General features: G+C 36.9%; 1 protein-coding gene across 1 annotated transcript in view; it reads left to right on the top strand.

Moving 5' to 3' along the window:
- The first annotated feature begins 1,537 nt into the window (after nucleotides 1-1,537).
- Nucleotides 1,538-16,174, top strand: part of LOC150085190 (leucine-rich repeat protein 1-like) — a 33,784-nt gene continuing 19,147 nt past the window's right edge. Inside the window, exons 1-2 of the mRNA XM_090373860.1 lie at nucleotides 1,538-1,634; nucleotides 5,237-5,433. Of these exons, the coding sequence (XP_090229986.1) occupies nucleotides 1,538-1,634; nucleotides 5,237-5,433 (294 nt within the window). The remainder of the gene's footprint in view (nucleotides 1,635-5,236; nucleotides 5,434-16,174) is intronic.

Here is a 16,174-nt window from a genome sequence, read left to right as displayed (position 1 = left end):
GAATGACCACCGCATATCCCCGGAGCAATATGGCCTTAGTTGCTAATGCTCCTAAAAACCAAATAACAAACAAACAAACAAACAAGCAACAGGATCCAGAAAAGTTGGACAGATGGGCAGAGAGAGAGATGGCAACTGAAGTTTAACATTGACAAATGCAAAGTACTACATATGGGTAGCAGTAACCCAAGAGTAATGTACCAACTGTGCAGTACTCCACTCAGGGTAGTGGAGAATGAAAAAAAAAACTGTAGGTAATTGTGCAGTCTGAGTTTTCTGAGCAGTGCGGACAGGTGGTCAGAGCAGCTCATGGGGATCTTGTCAGTGTGCAGTACTCAAAGTGTAGCCTGGCAATGGCCAGGCTACACTTTGAGTACTGCACACAGGTCTGGAGGCCTCATTTTAGGAAGGATGTGGAGCTGCTGGAATGAGTACTGAGAAGGGCAATGAGATTGGTAATGGGAACAAAGGGTTGCTCTTACCAAGAAAGGCTTAAGTTCAGTTTGCTGGGAATGCCAGAAGTTTAAAAGTGTGTGGGTATTGTATATGTGTATTGTCGTGTACTGTTGTTCATCTGGTCATTTAGCTGCTGGAGCCCAAGTTGCAGTATATGCAATGTTCTTATTTTGAACAGCCTTAGTGCTTTGATTGAAAAACCAAGCTTTAGAGGTGCATTATAGCCTTAGGTGCTAAAAATAAAACCCAATCCAACCAACCAAGCTTTAGATAAAGGACAAGATTTCATCCCTACAATAATTGCCCCAGGGGCTCACATCTGGTGAGTATGGGCTTGTCACACCCAGGGTCCTGAGCCGGATATTCTCATTCTTAGTGATTCCCTCCTACTTCTCTCTCTCTCTCTCTCTCTCTCTCTCTCTCTCTCTCTCTCTCTCTCTCTCTCAGGGTAACTCAATTTTTTTTTTTTTTTGGCTGGTGTAGCATAAGCCTCAGACTTCCTTGCACCATATGGCTAATAATAATAATAATTTCACTGACACAACCTGAGCAATCATTGACATCTGACGATTTAAAACAATAATCCAACCAAAGGAAAAGAATAGAAATCCAGCATATCATCCCATTTTGACATTTTTGTAATGTCAAAAAACACGAGGTTGAGAATGGCCATGACAGAAAGGCTCCATTGGAGAAGAGGCCATCCCCAATTTGTGATCTGAGGTGCCTAGAGGACAACTTACCTTGACTATGTACTACTTTGAAGGGTTATTTGTGAGAAAAAGGTTTAAGAGTGTTGGGTGTGTGGTTAGGATTGTCTGGTAGCCAAATGAACAATCTGTGCGAGGTCATTGGTTATTGCAAAAGCCGTAGCATGTCGCCCAGCTTTTTTTTGTATAACTAGAAAACTGAAGCCAGCTGGAGTTGTGAACTCGAAAATCATCAAGGAAATAACCTCACTGTTAGAAAATCTGGGCTGGAGAAAGTCAAATTTCAAGGAAACAAAAAAAAAAAAAATCAGAGTTTGCACGTGATTAGTGGAGTTGGGAGACCGATAGAGGCAACAGATGAATTTGCCAGAATGGGTCAGAGGGATTCTAAGCCAGAGAAGATCGAAAAGAGGAGATTCCAAATTATCAAGTGTGTGATAGAGAATATCAGAGTGGACATAAGCACAGGTACTACCTTTGAAGCAAAAGACATCATACAGTGAATAATTAGGACAACAGAAATGAGCAGTTGTTGAATCGCCCAATAATTGGGATTTTGGCAGACTAAGTTGAAATGGGTCATTGAGATTTGGAACTGAGACCATGTGTATTTGTGAAACAGAGCCGGAACTAAGCAATTCCACACCTATGGCAAAAGTGTAGTAAGTACGCTCCCATTATATTCATGTAGTCAATATTTCAGTAGCGTAGCTAGGGTTGTCGATGCCCAGGGACAACATGTCTTCTTGGCACCCCTGAAGCTCAGCACCCAGGGGAAATTCCCTCTCTTCACCCCCCCCCCCTTGCTATGCCTCTGCAATCTTTACGAATTTATAAAAATTACCATTCCAACAGTCTATTTGCATATATTTATTAATAAAATAATTTAAATAATACAATGATGAATATAACGAAACAAAAATATCAAAGAAAAATAAACTTACAAATATTCGTTTATATCTACAGAGAATTTAATTCTATATACTACAAGGAAATTTGAAAACTAGATAGTTTATATTTATATTAATATATATATATATATATATATATATATATTAAATCATACAAACAAAATATTGCAAAATATAGTACTTTTAACATTATAACACAAACTAAAAATATGCAGTGGTGTATTATTTTAATTGAATTTTTCTCACTTTGAAGAACCTTTCACAAGAAGCTACTGTTACAGGCAGGGTAAGAAAAATTCATAACACTATTTAGATAAGATTCCATTAGACAATACTCATGAACGAATTGGAGAAGTTGTAAAGGAGTTACAGATTTTATATCCTGCAGAATTGATAAAACATAATTTTTCAAATATCTGTTGATATTTCAACGATTGAAAAATTTTGTTTGTCCTCCAGTGGTTAGCACTGGAGGACAGACCAAAAAGCTCACAGGTGTGACATCACAAAATGGGCTTATAAACACTATAGAAGTTTATAATTGGAATTTCTCTGTTATTTTTGAAATTTGTAAAACACTGTTCCTCCCTGATTTTTTTTTCCATAAATGCTGAATTTATAATTTTTTTCACTTTCACAAAAATCGCAAAAATTTCTGGAATCATAAGTAGCACATACAAAGATAATGCAGTTTTCTTTTAATAAAATTTTTATTTTAAGCAAAGAACACAAGTTGACCAGAAGCTATTATCCGTGTCGGGAATATGCCTTAATCTTTTGACTGGCTATAGAAAGTAGTTGACTAGCATGACTTCTCGGTATGTGGTATAGGTGGTTGCATACGTTTTACGTTCCACTTACATTGTGGAACGGTAATCCCTTTAACCCTTAACTTGCACTTTCTAATTGCTTAAATTGCATAAAGGCCAGAGGTGGAAACAAAGCATACAAAGTTGTCGCTCGTAATCCATTTGTTATATGGAAATTTCTTCATTCTACAGAAATTTTAAATGTAATTACCAAAAGGAATTCAAAAAATTCACTATAAAGAAGTTCATTAAACACAGGTCCAACTGTAATTAAATCAAAAATGAAGCAATTTTAAAATATAACTGGTCAAATGCACCCTTAAAATGGGGCTGCTGCCCCACTCACCCCACTCACCTCACCCTAGTTCCGGCTCTGTTGTGAAATGAAGGTTGTTTGGAAGGTTTTGACCTTATTGCAGATATGTTGTTTGTTCTATTAGTTTGACTATTCATGTTTAGTAGTAAGAAAATGTGTGGAGGACATGTATGAAGTAATGAAATTTTTGGATATGGTGGACACAGCAAGAATACCCAGCTCCTTGACATAACATGGCCTTGACAATGCACACTATTTGCACTCCCTCCAGTCACCATCTGGCAGAGTAGAGGCAGCGAGATTAAACACTAGGTGATCTGGAAGCCTTCTAGAGTTACCAAGAGGTTCAGTGTGGTGGACTATCTAATGGCCAGTCTATGAACATCATTGTAGGACTGTTAGTAATCCTGGGCTATACCCAGGATTATTAACAGTCCTACAGTTGTAAATGTGCAAACAGAAGATTTGGTTGTCACAGAATGACCAGACTTCACTGAAATGTGGTCCACTTGACTTGTGTCATCTGAATATCAGTTCCATCAGTGTTTTAGACTCCTAGGTAGCAAGCACAGCTTGTCATGCCTGAGAGAATGTCTGTGACAGCCTCAAGGACCAAGTTACAAACCCATTTCTTTGTTGGTGTGTATTTACTGGTGACTATAACATCATCTCTGGAACAAATGTTTTTCAGGTGCCCAAAAGATGTGTTCCTTAACTGTTGGCAAGCATTGTTAATATATTAGACTTCTACTATATAGGTCTGCTGTATTTTCTAGGCAGTTGAGTAGCAGTGTAGTCGGAAAGGGAGTGGATATGTTGGACAAGTAGCATGGCTGCCTAAGTAATGTGATCAGACCTGTTGTCAGAGGAATTTTTGTTCCCGAGCCATATAAAAATATAAGATTTAACCACAGAATCTGTAGAACTAGCAAAATGTGTTATCAGACTTCCAGCCCCATAGAGGAAAATGTCTGTGGATGTGTGAAACTAAGCTGAAGAAGACTTTAATCATATCTTTAAATAGGCATGTGTAACATTGTGATTTGCTATCAGATGATTGTTTCTTAATAAATTAATCATGCCTATATTCTGATTGACTTTTTAAACTATTTTTTTTGCTTGTTTAAGGCATTGCCTAATTTAATCATGTTTTTAGAGACTTCCCTTACATCAGCAGTTTGAGAAAGGACAAATTTATATGCCTTGTTCTTGCTAATTTGCATGTGAACAAGAACCTGATATAGGGTTTGTAAGTGTTGCTTATTTATTAAAACGGCTATTGTGCTATATAAGTGTTGTAATAGTTCATTTCTTGCTGAAGGGGACTTTTTACGGTGTAAATTGTGTAGCATAGTGATTTCCTATCAGACAATTGTTTCTTAATAAATTAATCATGCTTATATTCTGATTGACTTTTTCAACTATTTTTCAGTTACAAGCATAAAGATGGTCCTTAAAATACTTAAAAAGATTATTTCCAGAACTAATGTCATTGTGGTTTTCAAACTTTTCATTTTCCATATTTGTTAAAACTGTCCACAAATATTATTCCTCCTTATCATTTCCATCCTCCATTATGCTCTTATTATTGTATTTGATCCTTATTCTATATGAAAATTTACTTTGTTTGTATAATTAGGCAACATCAAGGTGATTTTAATGCCAATCTATCTCTTTTCCTATAGTCTGATAGAAGGCTGCATTATAAAATGTAACTAAACCAGTCTCTATGAGACATTAGGTTTTAAGTTTGTATAAGAGCAGTGACCTTTTGTGTGCATTTAAAGTTCATTTCACTTTTGGCAATCCACAAGTAAACTGCTGGAGAGTAGTAGGAGCATCTACTGTGTTCAGTATGTAGGAAATCCAAATTATCTTATCATCCAGACTTTTGTGGAGAAAAAAGGTTAAATGATTTTAGATTTGGAAATAGTAAATGAAATATCCTGCTTATATTGTTAATTATTAAACAAATTAAATATATTTGATGTATAGTTCCAATGAATTTACTGTATCTAATATTTTTAATTTTAGGTTTTTCCTGCTTATCAATGAGACTAAGCTGTGAGGTTGAGATTGCTAATCGACTTTTACCTTCATTAAATATACGATGCAGGAGAGCCTCTCATAGTATTATAACCTTATGTAGAGGCAAATCTTCAACTGTAAAAGACAATGACATATGTATTATTGTTTGCACAGCTCACAATACAGGTGGATCCAAGTATAAGGTATATAAAATTATAGATTGGGCTTTCAATTAAATATCAATATTTTAATGCTAAGAATTTTTGTTTTAAGATTAAACCCAAAGCAACTTCAAGCTTACAAAAGGTTTTATTTGTTTCCTTCATAGGTGACATGACATCTTAGTTGTGAGAAAAGATCACATGCCTTAGAACAGCTAACTCAGCCTTGCTTTGATAATGCTTAGAAGATATTTTTTACATTAACCGATGGAATTTAGACATGTCCTTTCTAAACAAATGGCAAATGAGCAGACAACAGAAATGTGGCATTTGTCTCTTTATTAAGCTGTAAGGAAAACTAGGAAAATGTCAATGCTGTTACACATTTGTGCAATGGTAGTGACCTCTGATATGCAGCTATAATACCAACAAGTAGATATTGTAAGCAGTGCATATTTCAGGTGTGTTAGCAAATGTCATACAAGGTGTGGCTATTAAATAATGAGACTGTTGCAATAAAATAAATATAATGAAATATTTTATACCTTGCTCCTTTTCCCCTTCAAGACAACTTCCTTGGGCTTGCATGCACAATTCCATATTTATGCGCTTCCAAGCACATAAGCATTTCTAGACGTCATCTTCTGTAAGCCCTTTTAGCACTTATATATGTTGTGTAGATTAGTCTTAATTCATCCAGTGCTTCATTTGCTTTACAAAACTTATCTCTTATTCACTTGGTTTAATGCAGTATGAGAAATTGAGAACCAAACCTTGCTCCCTCCATGAAGGTTCACCTTTACATGGTAGATTACTATTCCACTAAAAACCAGTTGAAATACTAAAAAAAATTGAAGAGCTTTTCTCATGCTGACGGTAGTTAAAGAAATGAAAGATTAATTTAAATGACATAAAGGATGTCAGGAAATCACTACCAGACTGACTGAAAGGGATGCATTTTAAATTCCATAATTTTCAAATTTCGTCAGCAATATGTGGGTTATGTTAATAAGTTAATATGTGGGTTATGTTGCGACAGTAAGTCCAGAGCCTCCCATTAGTAATGGACACTTTAATATTTTTATGGCAATAAGCTTACATGCTGAGGTGGTTTCAGCTCCAAATTTAAGTAACTTAATTCCAATATGAAACTGTGATGCTGTTTATTGGAAGTATATCATTCAGAGTCAGAACTGTTATAAAAATGTGTCAAAATTACAATTTTGTTAAATGTTTGTATAAGCCAGTAGTAAGTCGTTGTGCTGGCATATCAAAAGCAGCTTATACAAAATATATGGAATTTACAAGGTGTGGCTATTAAATAATGAGACCATTACAATAAAATAAATGTAATGAAATATTTCTTATCTTAACCTTCAAGTTATCCCCTTCAAAATAATTGCCTTGGGTTTGCATGCACTGTTCCATACATTTCCTGTATCTCATTGTATTTCCAAAATTCCTGTATATGATTGACAAAACCCCATGAGCTGTCCTGATAACATGTCTGTTCTGCTTAGAGAATTTTGTGTCTGACTGCACAATTATCCCCAGGTCTTTCATTATCCACTACCCTGAGCATAGTACCACACATTGATAAGTTACTCTGGGGTTACTTCTGCCCATGTGTAGTACCTTGTATTTGTCAATGTTAAACTTCAACTGCCATTTCTCAGCCCTTCGACTCAAATTTCCTAGATCTTTTTGCAGTACCCCACCCCGATAACTGTCATTAACTACCCTGCAAACCTCTGTATCATGTGCAAACTTAGACATTAAGCCTGTTATACCTTCATCAATATCATTAATAAATATTGAAAACAAGAATGGACTCAGCACTGAACCCTGGGGAAACTCCACTAATAACATTAGTCCACGAAGAGCAGTGCCCATTGATAACCACTCTCAGGGCCACGTTAACGCTATGGCCAAATCGGCCATGGCTGGGCCCTCACCCAAAGCAGGGCCTCATTTTCAGTGTAAATATTTTCTAAAGTAGTGCTAAAAATTTCTAACAGTAATAATAGTTTATATATACAGCAGACTCTCGATTAACCGGGAAGCGGATTAACTGTGACACTTCAAGACTTCAAATTAAAAAAAAAATTGACCACAAATCAAAAAATTCAAGTAATAACTAGAATAGATATAAACAGATATTTTGCAAGTCATAAATAAGCAACAAGCGGCATTATAAGTCGTCATTGGGAAGTGTACCTATTATCTTGCAATCCCCCGCTGTCTTCACACGTACCGCTCAAAAAAAAGAAAAAAAAAGAGAGAGAGACCAAATTTTAGTTTGTTTTAGTGCCTCACGTTGATTGTCGTGTTTTGTTATTTATGTCAGGGATGTCGGAATTTTTTTTATAGTAATTTTTTTTTTTTTTTTTGTTTAGAAATTGCGAAAATGATGGGTAAACACAAAAGAGTTGCGTTTTCAGTTAAACAAAAACTTGTAATTATTCAAAAGTTTGAAAACGGTGCATCTGTTAAATCTCTAAAGAGATGTATCAAAATGGCCAAACATTAACAAGTATTGCACGGAATTCAGATTTGTCGATAATAATATAGTAGCAATATGTTATTAGCCATTCCCGAGTTAGGTAAAACTCAACGAAGTAAGAAGTCCTGGGATATTTCTTACGTATGTCGGGGACTTCTGTATTTTTGGATTAACCGGGAAATCGATTATCTGGGATTTGTTTTTTACCATCTATCCCAGAAAATCGAGAGTCTACTGTATATATATATATATATTAAAGGGTCTCAAAGTTAAATATGGCTGGGGGCCTATTTCATCCTTAATTCTGCTCTGACCACCGTCTTCTTCCACTCAACCATTCCTTGATCCATAGCAGTAACTTGCCCTTAATGCCACATTGCTCAAGTTTGTACAGTAGTCTTGTATGTGCAACTTGGGTAAGATCACCCTTTCATCTTCTTCACCAATCTCGTTACCCTTCTCTATGTCCATTCCATTGGATCTGCATCCTTCCTAAAATGAGGCCTCCAGACCTGTATGCAGTACTCATGATGCTGACTATTGCCTTATACATGGAATAAATCACTTTCTTGTCCCTGTTAGCAAAGTTCCTGTATATCATAGGCAAAATGCCATGAGCTGTACTGGTAGCCGGGTCTGCATTGCTCAGGGAACTATCTGACTGCACAATCACCCCCAGGTTGTGTGTGTTGTTTGTTATTTGGTTTTTAGGAGCATTAGCAACTAAGGCCATATTGCTTGCTCCGGGGATATGCGGTGGTCATTCCCTGACCTTTCTGCATTCTCCGTATTTGGTGGTCACGGGCTCGAACCCCGGTCTAATCAAGAAGCGTGTGCTATGCACTGCTGCTCCTGCCCACCTGGCTACGGAGGCACCCACCCCCAGGTTTTTCTCATTTTCTAATGTCCCGAGTGTAGCACCACTCAGTTAGTACCTTAATCTTGGATTACTGCTACCCATATGCAGTACCTTGCATTTATCAGTGTTCAACTTCAGCTGCCATTTCTCATCCCCCGTGGCCTAATTTGTTTTTCTTTGTCCATATTGATTAATACTTTTGATTAATGTCTTTACTGGTTCAGATTTTAATCAGTTTTCATGGATACCGGATGGCCTTGGTTCATTGTCTTCCTTCCAAAAATAATTTATGCCATTCAAACATGCATGCTCTTGACAGTTCTTCCCCCATAAACTTGACATAACAAATCGTATCATGCTTTCATTGGAGTTTTCACTAATTTTATTAAAAATCTGAGGTTTATTCATTATGCGATTATGTAATTTTTCCAGCAGAACACAAAGTAATGAAAACCTGTCTCACTTCAAAGCAAATGAGCACATTGGAATCTGACTTGGCAGTCAACTAGGGAAAGATTCAATGGCAACTTCTGTGCCTTTGTTTCACAGGTGTATGAAACAAAGGCACACTACACACTTCGTGTGTAATTGCTGTGTATGCAGTTTCCTTATTTAATAGCCACATCATTGTAATTCATGATGTATAAAAAAAAAAAACACCCCACAATGAAATAGCTGCGACTCTTATGTGCAAATCAAGATCATCTTATTTCTATGCAACTGCCATATTGCCCTTTTTTTTCCTCCAATCAGGGAAAAAATGAGCCCGATTTTTATTGGTTCAATTTTAATTAAATTGGACATATAGCCAAAGAAATAATATTTGCTGTTTTTCTATTTTAAAGAAAGGTCTGAGTTTAAAGAAATTTGGGGCTGGCTCGACAATTCTTTCTGAAACAGCCAAATATAAAATTTTACGAAAATCCATCCTCTAGGACAGAGGTTCCCAAATTTTCTTGGTTCATGGCGCCCTTAGTGTCCCAGTAATTTTTTCACGGCACCCCTAGGCCAAAAGAAATACCTAACAGTGGTTTTCGACCTTTTAATATATACCTATATAAAAATTTTATTCTGTATATAGAGGTACTAAATAAAGATCAATTATAGATCACAAAATTAAAAATATATGGTACAATGGATACCATACACCTTTTTATAATGAAATAAATGTATAAATTTCAAAAAAATAATAACTTTAAGTAACTTAAACCAAAATTACACGGCACCCCAAGAATGTTGTTGCGGCACCCCCGTTGAAAATCACTGCACTAGGAGTTGTGGTATGAGGACTGATGGATGGATGTATAGATATGGTGAAGACAATAGGCACCTTACTCATATGCTAATATACCTAAAAATGGTATTAAATAAATTATACTAATATTTACAAGTGCTAATTCAAAATAGAGACATAGCTTTTGTTTGTTTGTATTATAGTAGTAGTAGTGATAGTGGCATGTGATGCAAGAAAGCAAGTGTATATGAGCTTATGCAGCATCAGCCAAAAAAAAAAATTTGCACAGCCATTCCCTCTAAATGTTTGTCCAGTTCCTCCTTAAATTTATTTAATCTATCAGCTTCCACAACGACAGATGGAAGTTTGTTCCATCAATTAACTACCCGCTGGCTAAAGGCAAATTTCCACACATCTATTCTACCTCTGTCTTTCCTCAATTTGAATTTATGCCCCCTTAGGTTCATAATCTGAACAAGTGGAAGAATCCCATTAGAATTCAGCGTGCTCAACCCATTCAAGTCCTTATACATCTCAATCAGATCACCTCGCAGGTGCCTAGTCTCCAGCCACTGCAATTTGCAGAATTTAAGCCTCTCTTGGTAAGAGGATCCCTTCATTCCCCTCACAAATCTTGTTGCCCTTCTCAAGCAAATCTACATATTTCCTAAAATAAGGCCTGCAGACCTGTACGCAGTGCTCAAGGCGTGGCCTGACCATTGCCTTATACAGAGGGACAATCATCTTCTTTTTTCCTGCTAGCAAAATTCCTGTATATCATTGACAATACTCCATGACCTGCCCTGGCAGCTTGTCTGCATTGCTCAGAAAACTTCATATCTGACCACAATTACTCCCAGGTCTTTTTCATTTTCTACCACCTTAAGTGTAGTACCACACAGTTGGTACGTTCCTCTGGGGTTACTTCTACCCATATTCAGTACTTTGCATTTGTCAATATTAAACTTCAGTTGCAACTTCTCAGCCCATCTTTTCAAACTTTCTAGATCCTGTTGCAGTAGCACACTGCCATTACTGTCATTAACAACCCTGCCAACCTTTGTATCATCTGCAAACTTCGACATTAAGCCTGATATACCTTCATCAATATCATTGATAAATATACAAAACAACAGTGGACCCAACATGGAACCCTGTGGGACTCCACTAATACATTAGTTCACGAAGAGCAGTGCCCATTGATTACCACCTCTGTCTTCTCCCACTCAACCATCCTTTTATCCATTGTAGCAACTTGCCCTTAGTACCATTCTGCTCCAATTTGTACCGTAGTCTTCCATGCACAACAGTGTCAAAAGCTTTCCTGAAATCCAAGTATATAATGTCAAAATTATTTTTTGCATCCAGTTCCTTTGTAACCATATCATAATATCCAATCAAATTTGTCAGACAAGACTTTCCCTTAAAAAAATCCATGCTGTGTCTGAATTATTGCTGCAGTTTTGTCTAGATGATCCTGCAATGCATCTTTAACCAGTGACTCCATTATTTTACCCGGGACAGAAGTTAAATTAACTGGTCTGTAATTACTCGTGTCACACTTCGATTCCCCTTTGTGAATTGGGGATACATTTACACATCTGCAGTCCGTGGTGACCTTCTCTGAGTCCAAGAATGCTCTCATAATTATGGCTAAGGGTTTGCTTACTTTCTTTGTTGCCTCTAATATAACTGGATAGATGCCATCCACCCCAGTGCCTTTCTTATGTTTAACTTCAACATTTTCTCCTCCTCTTTGCTCTCAGTTATTACAAAATCGTTAACGCACCCTGCTGCAATTTGATAACCTTCTGCCATTTTCAATCCTCATGTCTGAATGTAGATGCAAAATACTCATTCCATTTGTTTGCTGTCTGAGCAGGATCATCAACAGTTGAACCATCGATATCAAGTGGACTAATCAGATTCATCCTCTTCCTTTTAGAGTTTATATAAGTAAAGAAATCCTTGCTGTTTTTCTTAGCATCCTTTGCCAAAGATTTCTCGTAATCTGTCTTCACATGCCTAATCTCCTTTGTGACTTGATTAAAGACTAGCTTATATCTGCCATAGGCTTCTGTGTCGCCTGATAATTTATATGCATCCCATGCATTTTTCTTCTCTGTCATGAGTCTTTAGTTCATTTGATAACCATTTAGGCCTAAACCTTGAACAATATTTCTTAATAGGTATTTAAAATAACTAAATGCATAAGGCATAATGCATTAAGAGTTTAATATCTATATAATATCGGTGTGTAGATACACCATAGACAACTCTTAAGAAACTACAAAGTAGTTGTTGTAGGCATCATTTGCTCTTTCTCATATTGTGCTCTGCCTTCACGAAGAGTTGCCATGATATTGCACTACCTCGAATAAGTAACGCTTCACTAATAGAGAAGACTATTGTTACTTATTCTCAGTGAGTACCACCACCCAGACATGTTTCAAGGCTATTGGCCTGTCATCAGTGGGTGGGCAGGTACCCTGGTATTGCAGACATGACGACCCAGTCATGTCTGCAACTAGTCGTGAAGGCAGAGCACAATATGAGAAAGAGCAAATGATGCCTACAACAACTACTTTGTAGTTTCTTAAGAGTTGTCTATGGTGTATCTACACACCGATATTATATACTTAATAGGTATGAAACTTTTAGTAGTTTCCATGATTAATTCCCTGAATGCTTCCCACTTAGAATTTGCTGTTGGTAACATCATCAGTTGATCCCACTGTACCGAATTTAAAAACTGTTTGAGACCACTGTAGTCACCTTTATGGAAGCAAAAACCCTTTCCTTTACCCCTGATGGCTAATTATATCTTTAAGTAAATCCCACATAAGTACACTGTGATCACTGCTACCTAGTGGTTCCTTTATCTGCAAATTCTTAATACACGAATGATCACTGCTGATAACCAGATCAAGAGTATTATTATGCTCTCTGATTGCCTCTTGAATATGCTGCTGCAGAAAACAATCGTTCCAATAAATCCATAAAAGTCTTACTAGTCTTACTAGCGTGACCAACTCAAGTTCCAGTCAATATCTGGGAAGTTAAAATCTCCTATTATAAGACATTCTGATTTACTAGCCCACTCTTTCTCTGTACAATTGTTCATTGTACTCATTCGAGTCATTAGGCCTCTAACACACTCCTACTCTTATTTTTGCTTTCGCAGTATTTATGTCACACCCAACTGACTCAACAGTGCACTGTTCATCTATATCAACTGGATGCACTTCTTTTACTTTTGTGTTTCTTAATTAACAGCATAACCCCTCCTGCCTTTCTATCCTGTCTATCCTTTCTGTAAACATTGTACTCCACAAATTCCAATTCTGCATTCCTAATATCTGTGTGACACCATATTTCTGATATCCCAACAATATCCGCCTTTGATGTCTTGACCAACACTTCAAATTTATTTACTATACTTCTAGCATTGGTATACATGCACCTATTCTTAAGGCACCTCTGTAGCCAGGTGGGAAGGAGCAGCAGTGCGTAGCACACGCTTATTGATTAGACCAGCGTTCGAGCCCGTCACCACCAAATACGGAGGATGTGGAAAGGTAAGGGAATGACCACCACTTATTCCCGGAGCAACATGGCCTTAGTTGCTAATGCTCCAAAAAACCTAATAACAACAACAACCTATTCTTATACTTAGTTACCCTAACACATCCCATATACCCACTTGTTTCACTATGACTGCCATCAGTCCCTGAAACCCCCAACACCCCTCGCTCCAGGACGCTGCTTATTCTAATAGAAGTAGTGCAAGAATCACCTCTGCCTGCGACTACTTTTAACCTTTTAGTCTGTGAATGCTCCCAAGCTAGCAGTTTTCTGACACACCTAACACTGCCTCGATAGCTCCAGCAAATATTCTTGCACCCTTTCTATTTAAGTGTATCCCATCTATAGAAGCAGTCTCTCCTGTTAACAAGTACATACCACGCTGAAAAAAATTCTGTCCCTTGAGCCTTGCACATTACCTCCAGGGCCGAATTGATTGACAAGGCCCTCATCATATACTCCCATCTGTTGTGTCTGGGAAGAATTGCAGACACTTTCAAATTTAACCCTAACTCACGACTTTTTTGCAACATTGACCTGTACTTGTTAAGTAGATTTGCAGATCTCCTACTCTTAATGTCATTGGTGCCAATGTGTACAACAATATTACCCTTTGTGCCCTTAAAAGATATATATTCTTCACAACGTCATCAATTTTTTTCCCTGGCAGAGATACCGTGGTCTTATTTCATCTATTCTTTTTACACAATATATTCCCCTTCTTCCTGACAATAGAGTCACCAACAATAACTAGTTCCTTTGTCACCAGCGCATTTATATATATAAAAGATTATTAATTATTATTATTATTATAGTAAAATAGGATTATTATTATTATAGTAAAATAGGATTATTATTATTATTGCAAAAAAGATGCAAATTATTCTGTTATACAAATGTACAGTTGGTTTTTTTTTTTTTTTTTAATTCTGGAAAGAACCCAACGTAGAGGGGTTTTGAGAACTGCCAAGGACACTTCTATTAATTAGTGTTTTTTACAGTGTGTGCTACTTGTGCCATTTTCAATGAAATGATTATAAGAAGGTTAAGCAGAAACTCGGTGTTCTGATGTATGAATATGAGAGCTTGAAGAAAAGGGTTGATGCTATTGAAGGAATTAAAACAAGGGACTATCAAGCACTCACCTGCCCATCTCATGCCAGAGCCTACACTCACGATAAGCAAATGAGTCGTAAGAAAAAGGCAGACAGTTGAAGCTACAGATGATGATTACTATTTTTGCTTATCTCAAACAAGGCTTTAACATTAAAAATAGTCGCATTTTTTATCTTAATTGATCATTCATGCATTATTTAATACAGTCAGTCCTCGTATAACACGTGTTTACACTACACGAATTCGATCATACACGATTTATAAAGAGGGGAACGATATCTTACATAACACGAACCGAATTCGCTTATGCACGATTCGCCATTTGTGTTTACAAGAAATGGCAGTCGAACTCAGAATCACCCCAATTGAACGCAACACGATAGGAATGAAGAGAAGATTCTGAAAATGTATTTATGTTTTTTATATCAGTGAAGGGGAAACACATTTCATCATAATAACGTAAAAACCAACACAATTCCAGCTATCGGTATAATCGCAAATGCAATTAGATAGAGTTTATTACCAGTTTATAACACATTCCACTAGCAGAAACGCAACTGGAAATTGTTTTTATTGTTTTATGGTAGTAACCCCTAGATATGTGCTTTAGTAAAATGTGAGGTGTTAATAGTGTATCTCTGCCTTTACGGTGTTGTTTATTCAGTTGTTACACGCGCACAGCTTTGTTTGTGTGTCAAGCGTGCCTCCTCATTTTGTAATTGTGCTTTATTCCCTAAAAATGAGTAAAATACTTAAAAGGTGTGAAAAGGAATCGTCCTGGTGAAGACACTACAGATTCAGACAGAAAAAGAAAAGCAATATCGATAAACAGAGGCGGACTATGTCAAAAATTCTTACCCCCGGGAAAATTTATAGTGGCCTCATACTATGGTTCATGGCCAAAATCACACCGGCCTCCGGCCTACCGGGGTTTCCCCGGTAAGGCTTATGGCCAGTCCGCTTCTGTCGATAGAAAAAAATATATGAAATTGTGAAACGCTTTGAGCGAAATGAAAGACCATGTGATATTGCATGTGCTACAGACCTAAATGAGGCAACGCCGAGAATTAGAAAGAATGCAGAGAAAATAAAAAATTTTCATAGCAAGAACAACTCAAAGTGTAATTAAAATCCATTAGATTAAAACACAAAGATGGAACGGCTGTCATCTGTTTGGATAGAAAATCAAACAAAAAATAAGTTTACTTACGATAGAAGCAAAAGCATTAGCAATATTTTATTACGTAATAGTCGTAATAAAATACGTAAGTATTTTATTACGATTATTTATTGTGTTTGGTAATGTTTTGGTTACAAATGTGTGTTCAATCTTGGGTGGCCGGCACCTAACCCTATTTTTTCCCATAGGGCCTGTTGTTGTTTATATTACCGGGGTTCGAGCCCGTCACCACCAAATATGGAGGATGCGGAAAGGTCAGGGAATGACCACCGCATATCCCGGAGCAATATGGCCTTAGTTGCTAAT

The sequence above is a fragment of the Mastigoproctus giganteus genome, chromosome 5, assembly GCF_048544385.1.
Source record: "Mastigoproctus giganteus isolate SK-2022 chromosome 5, ASM4854438v1, whole genome shotgun sequence".
Taxonomy (NCBI): Eukaryota; Metazoa; Arthropoda; class Arachnida; order Uropygi; family Thelyphonidae; genus Mastigoproctus; species Mastigoproctus giganteus.
The sequence above is the reverse complement of the archived record's forward strand: the minus strand, read 5'-3'. Positions and strand labels throughout refer to the sequence as shown.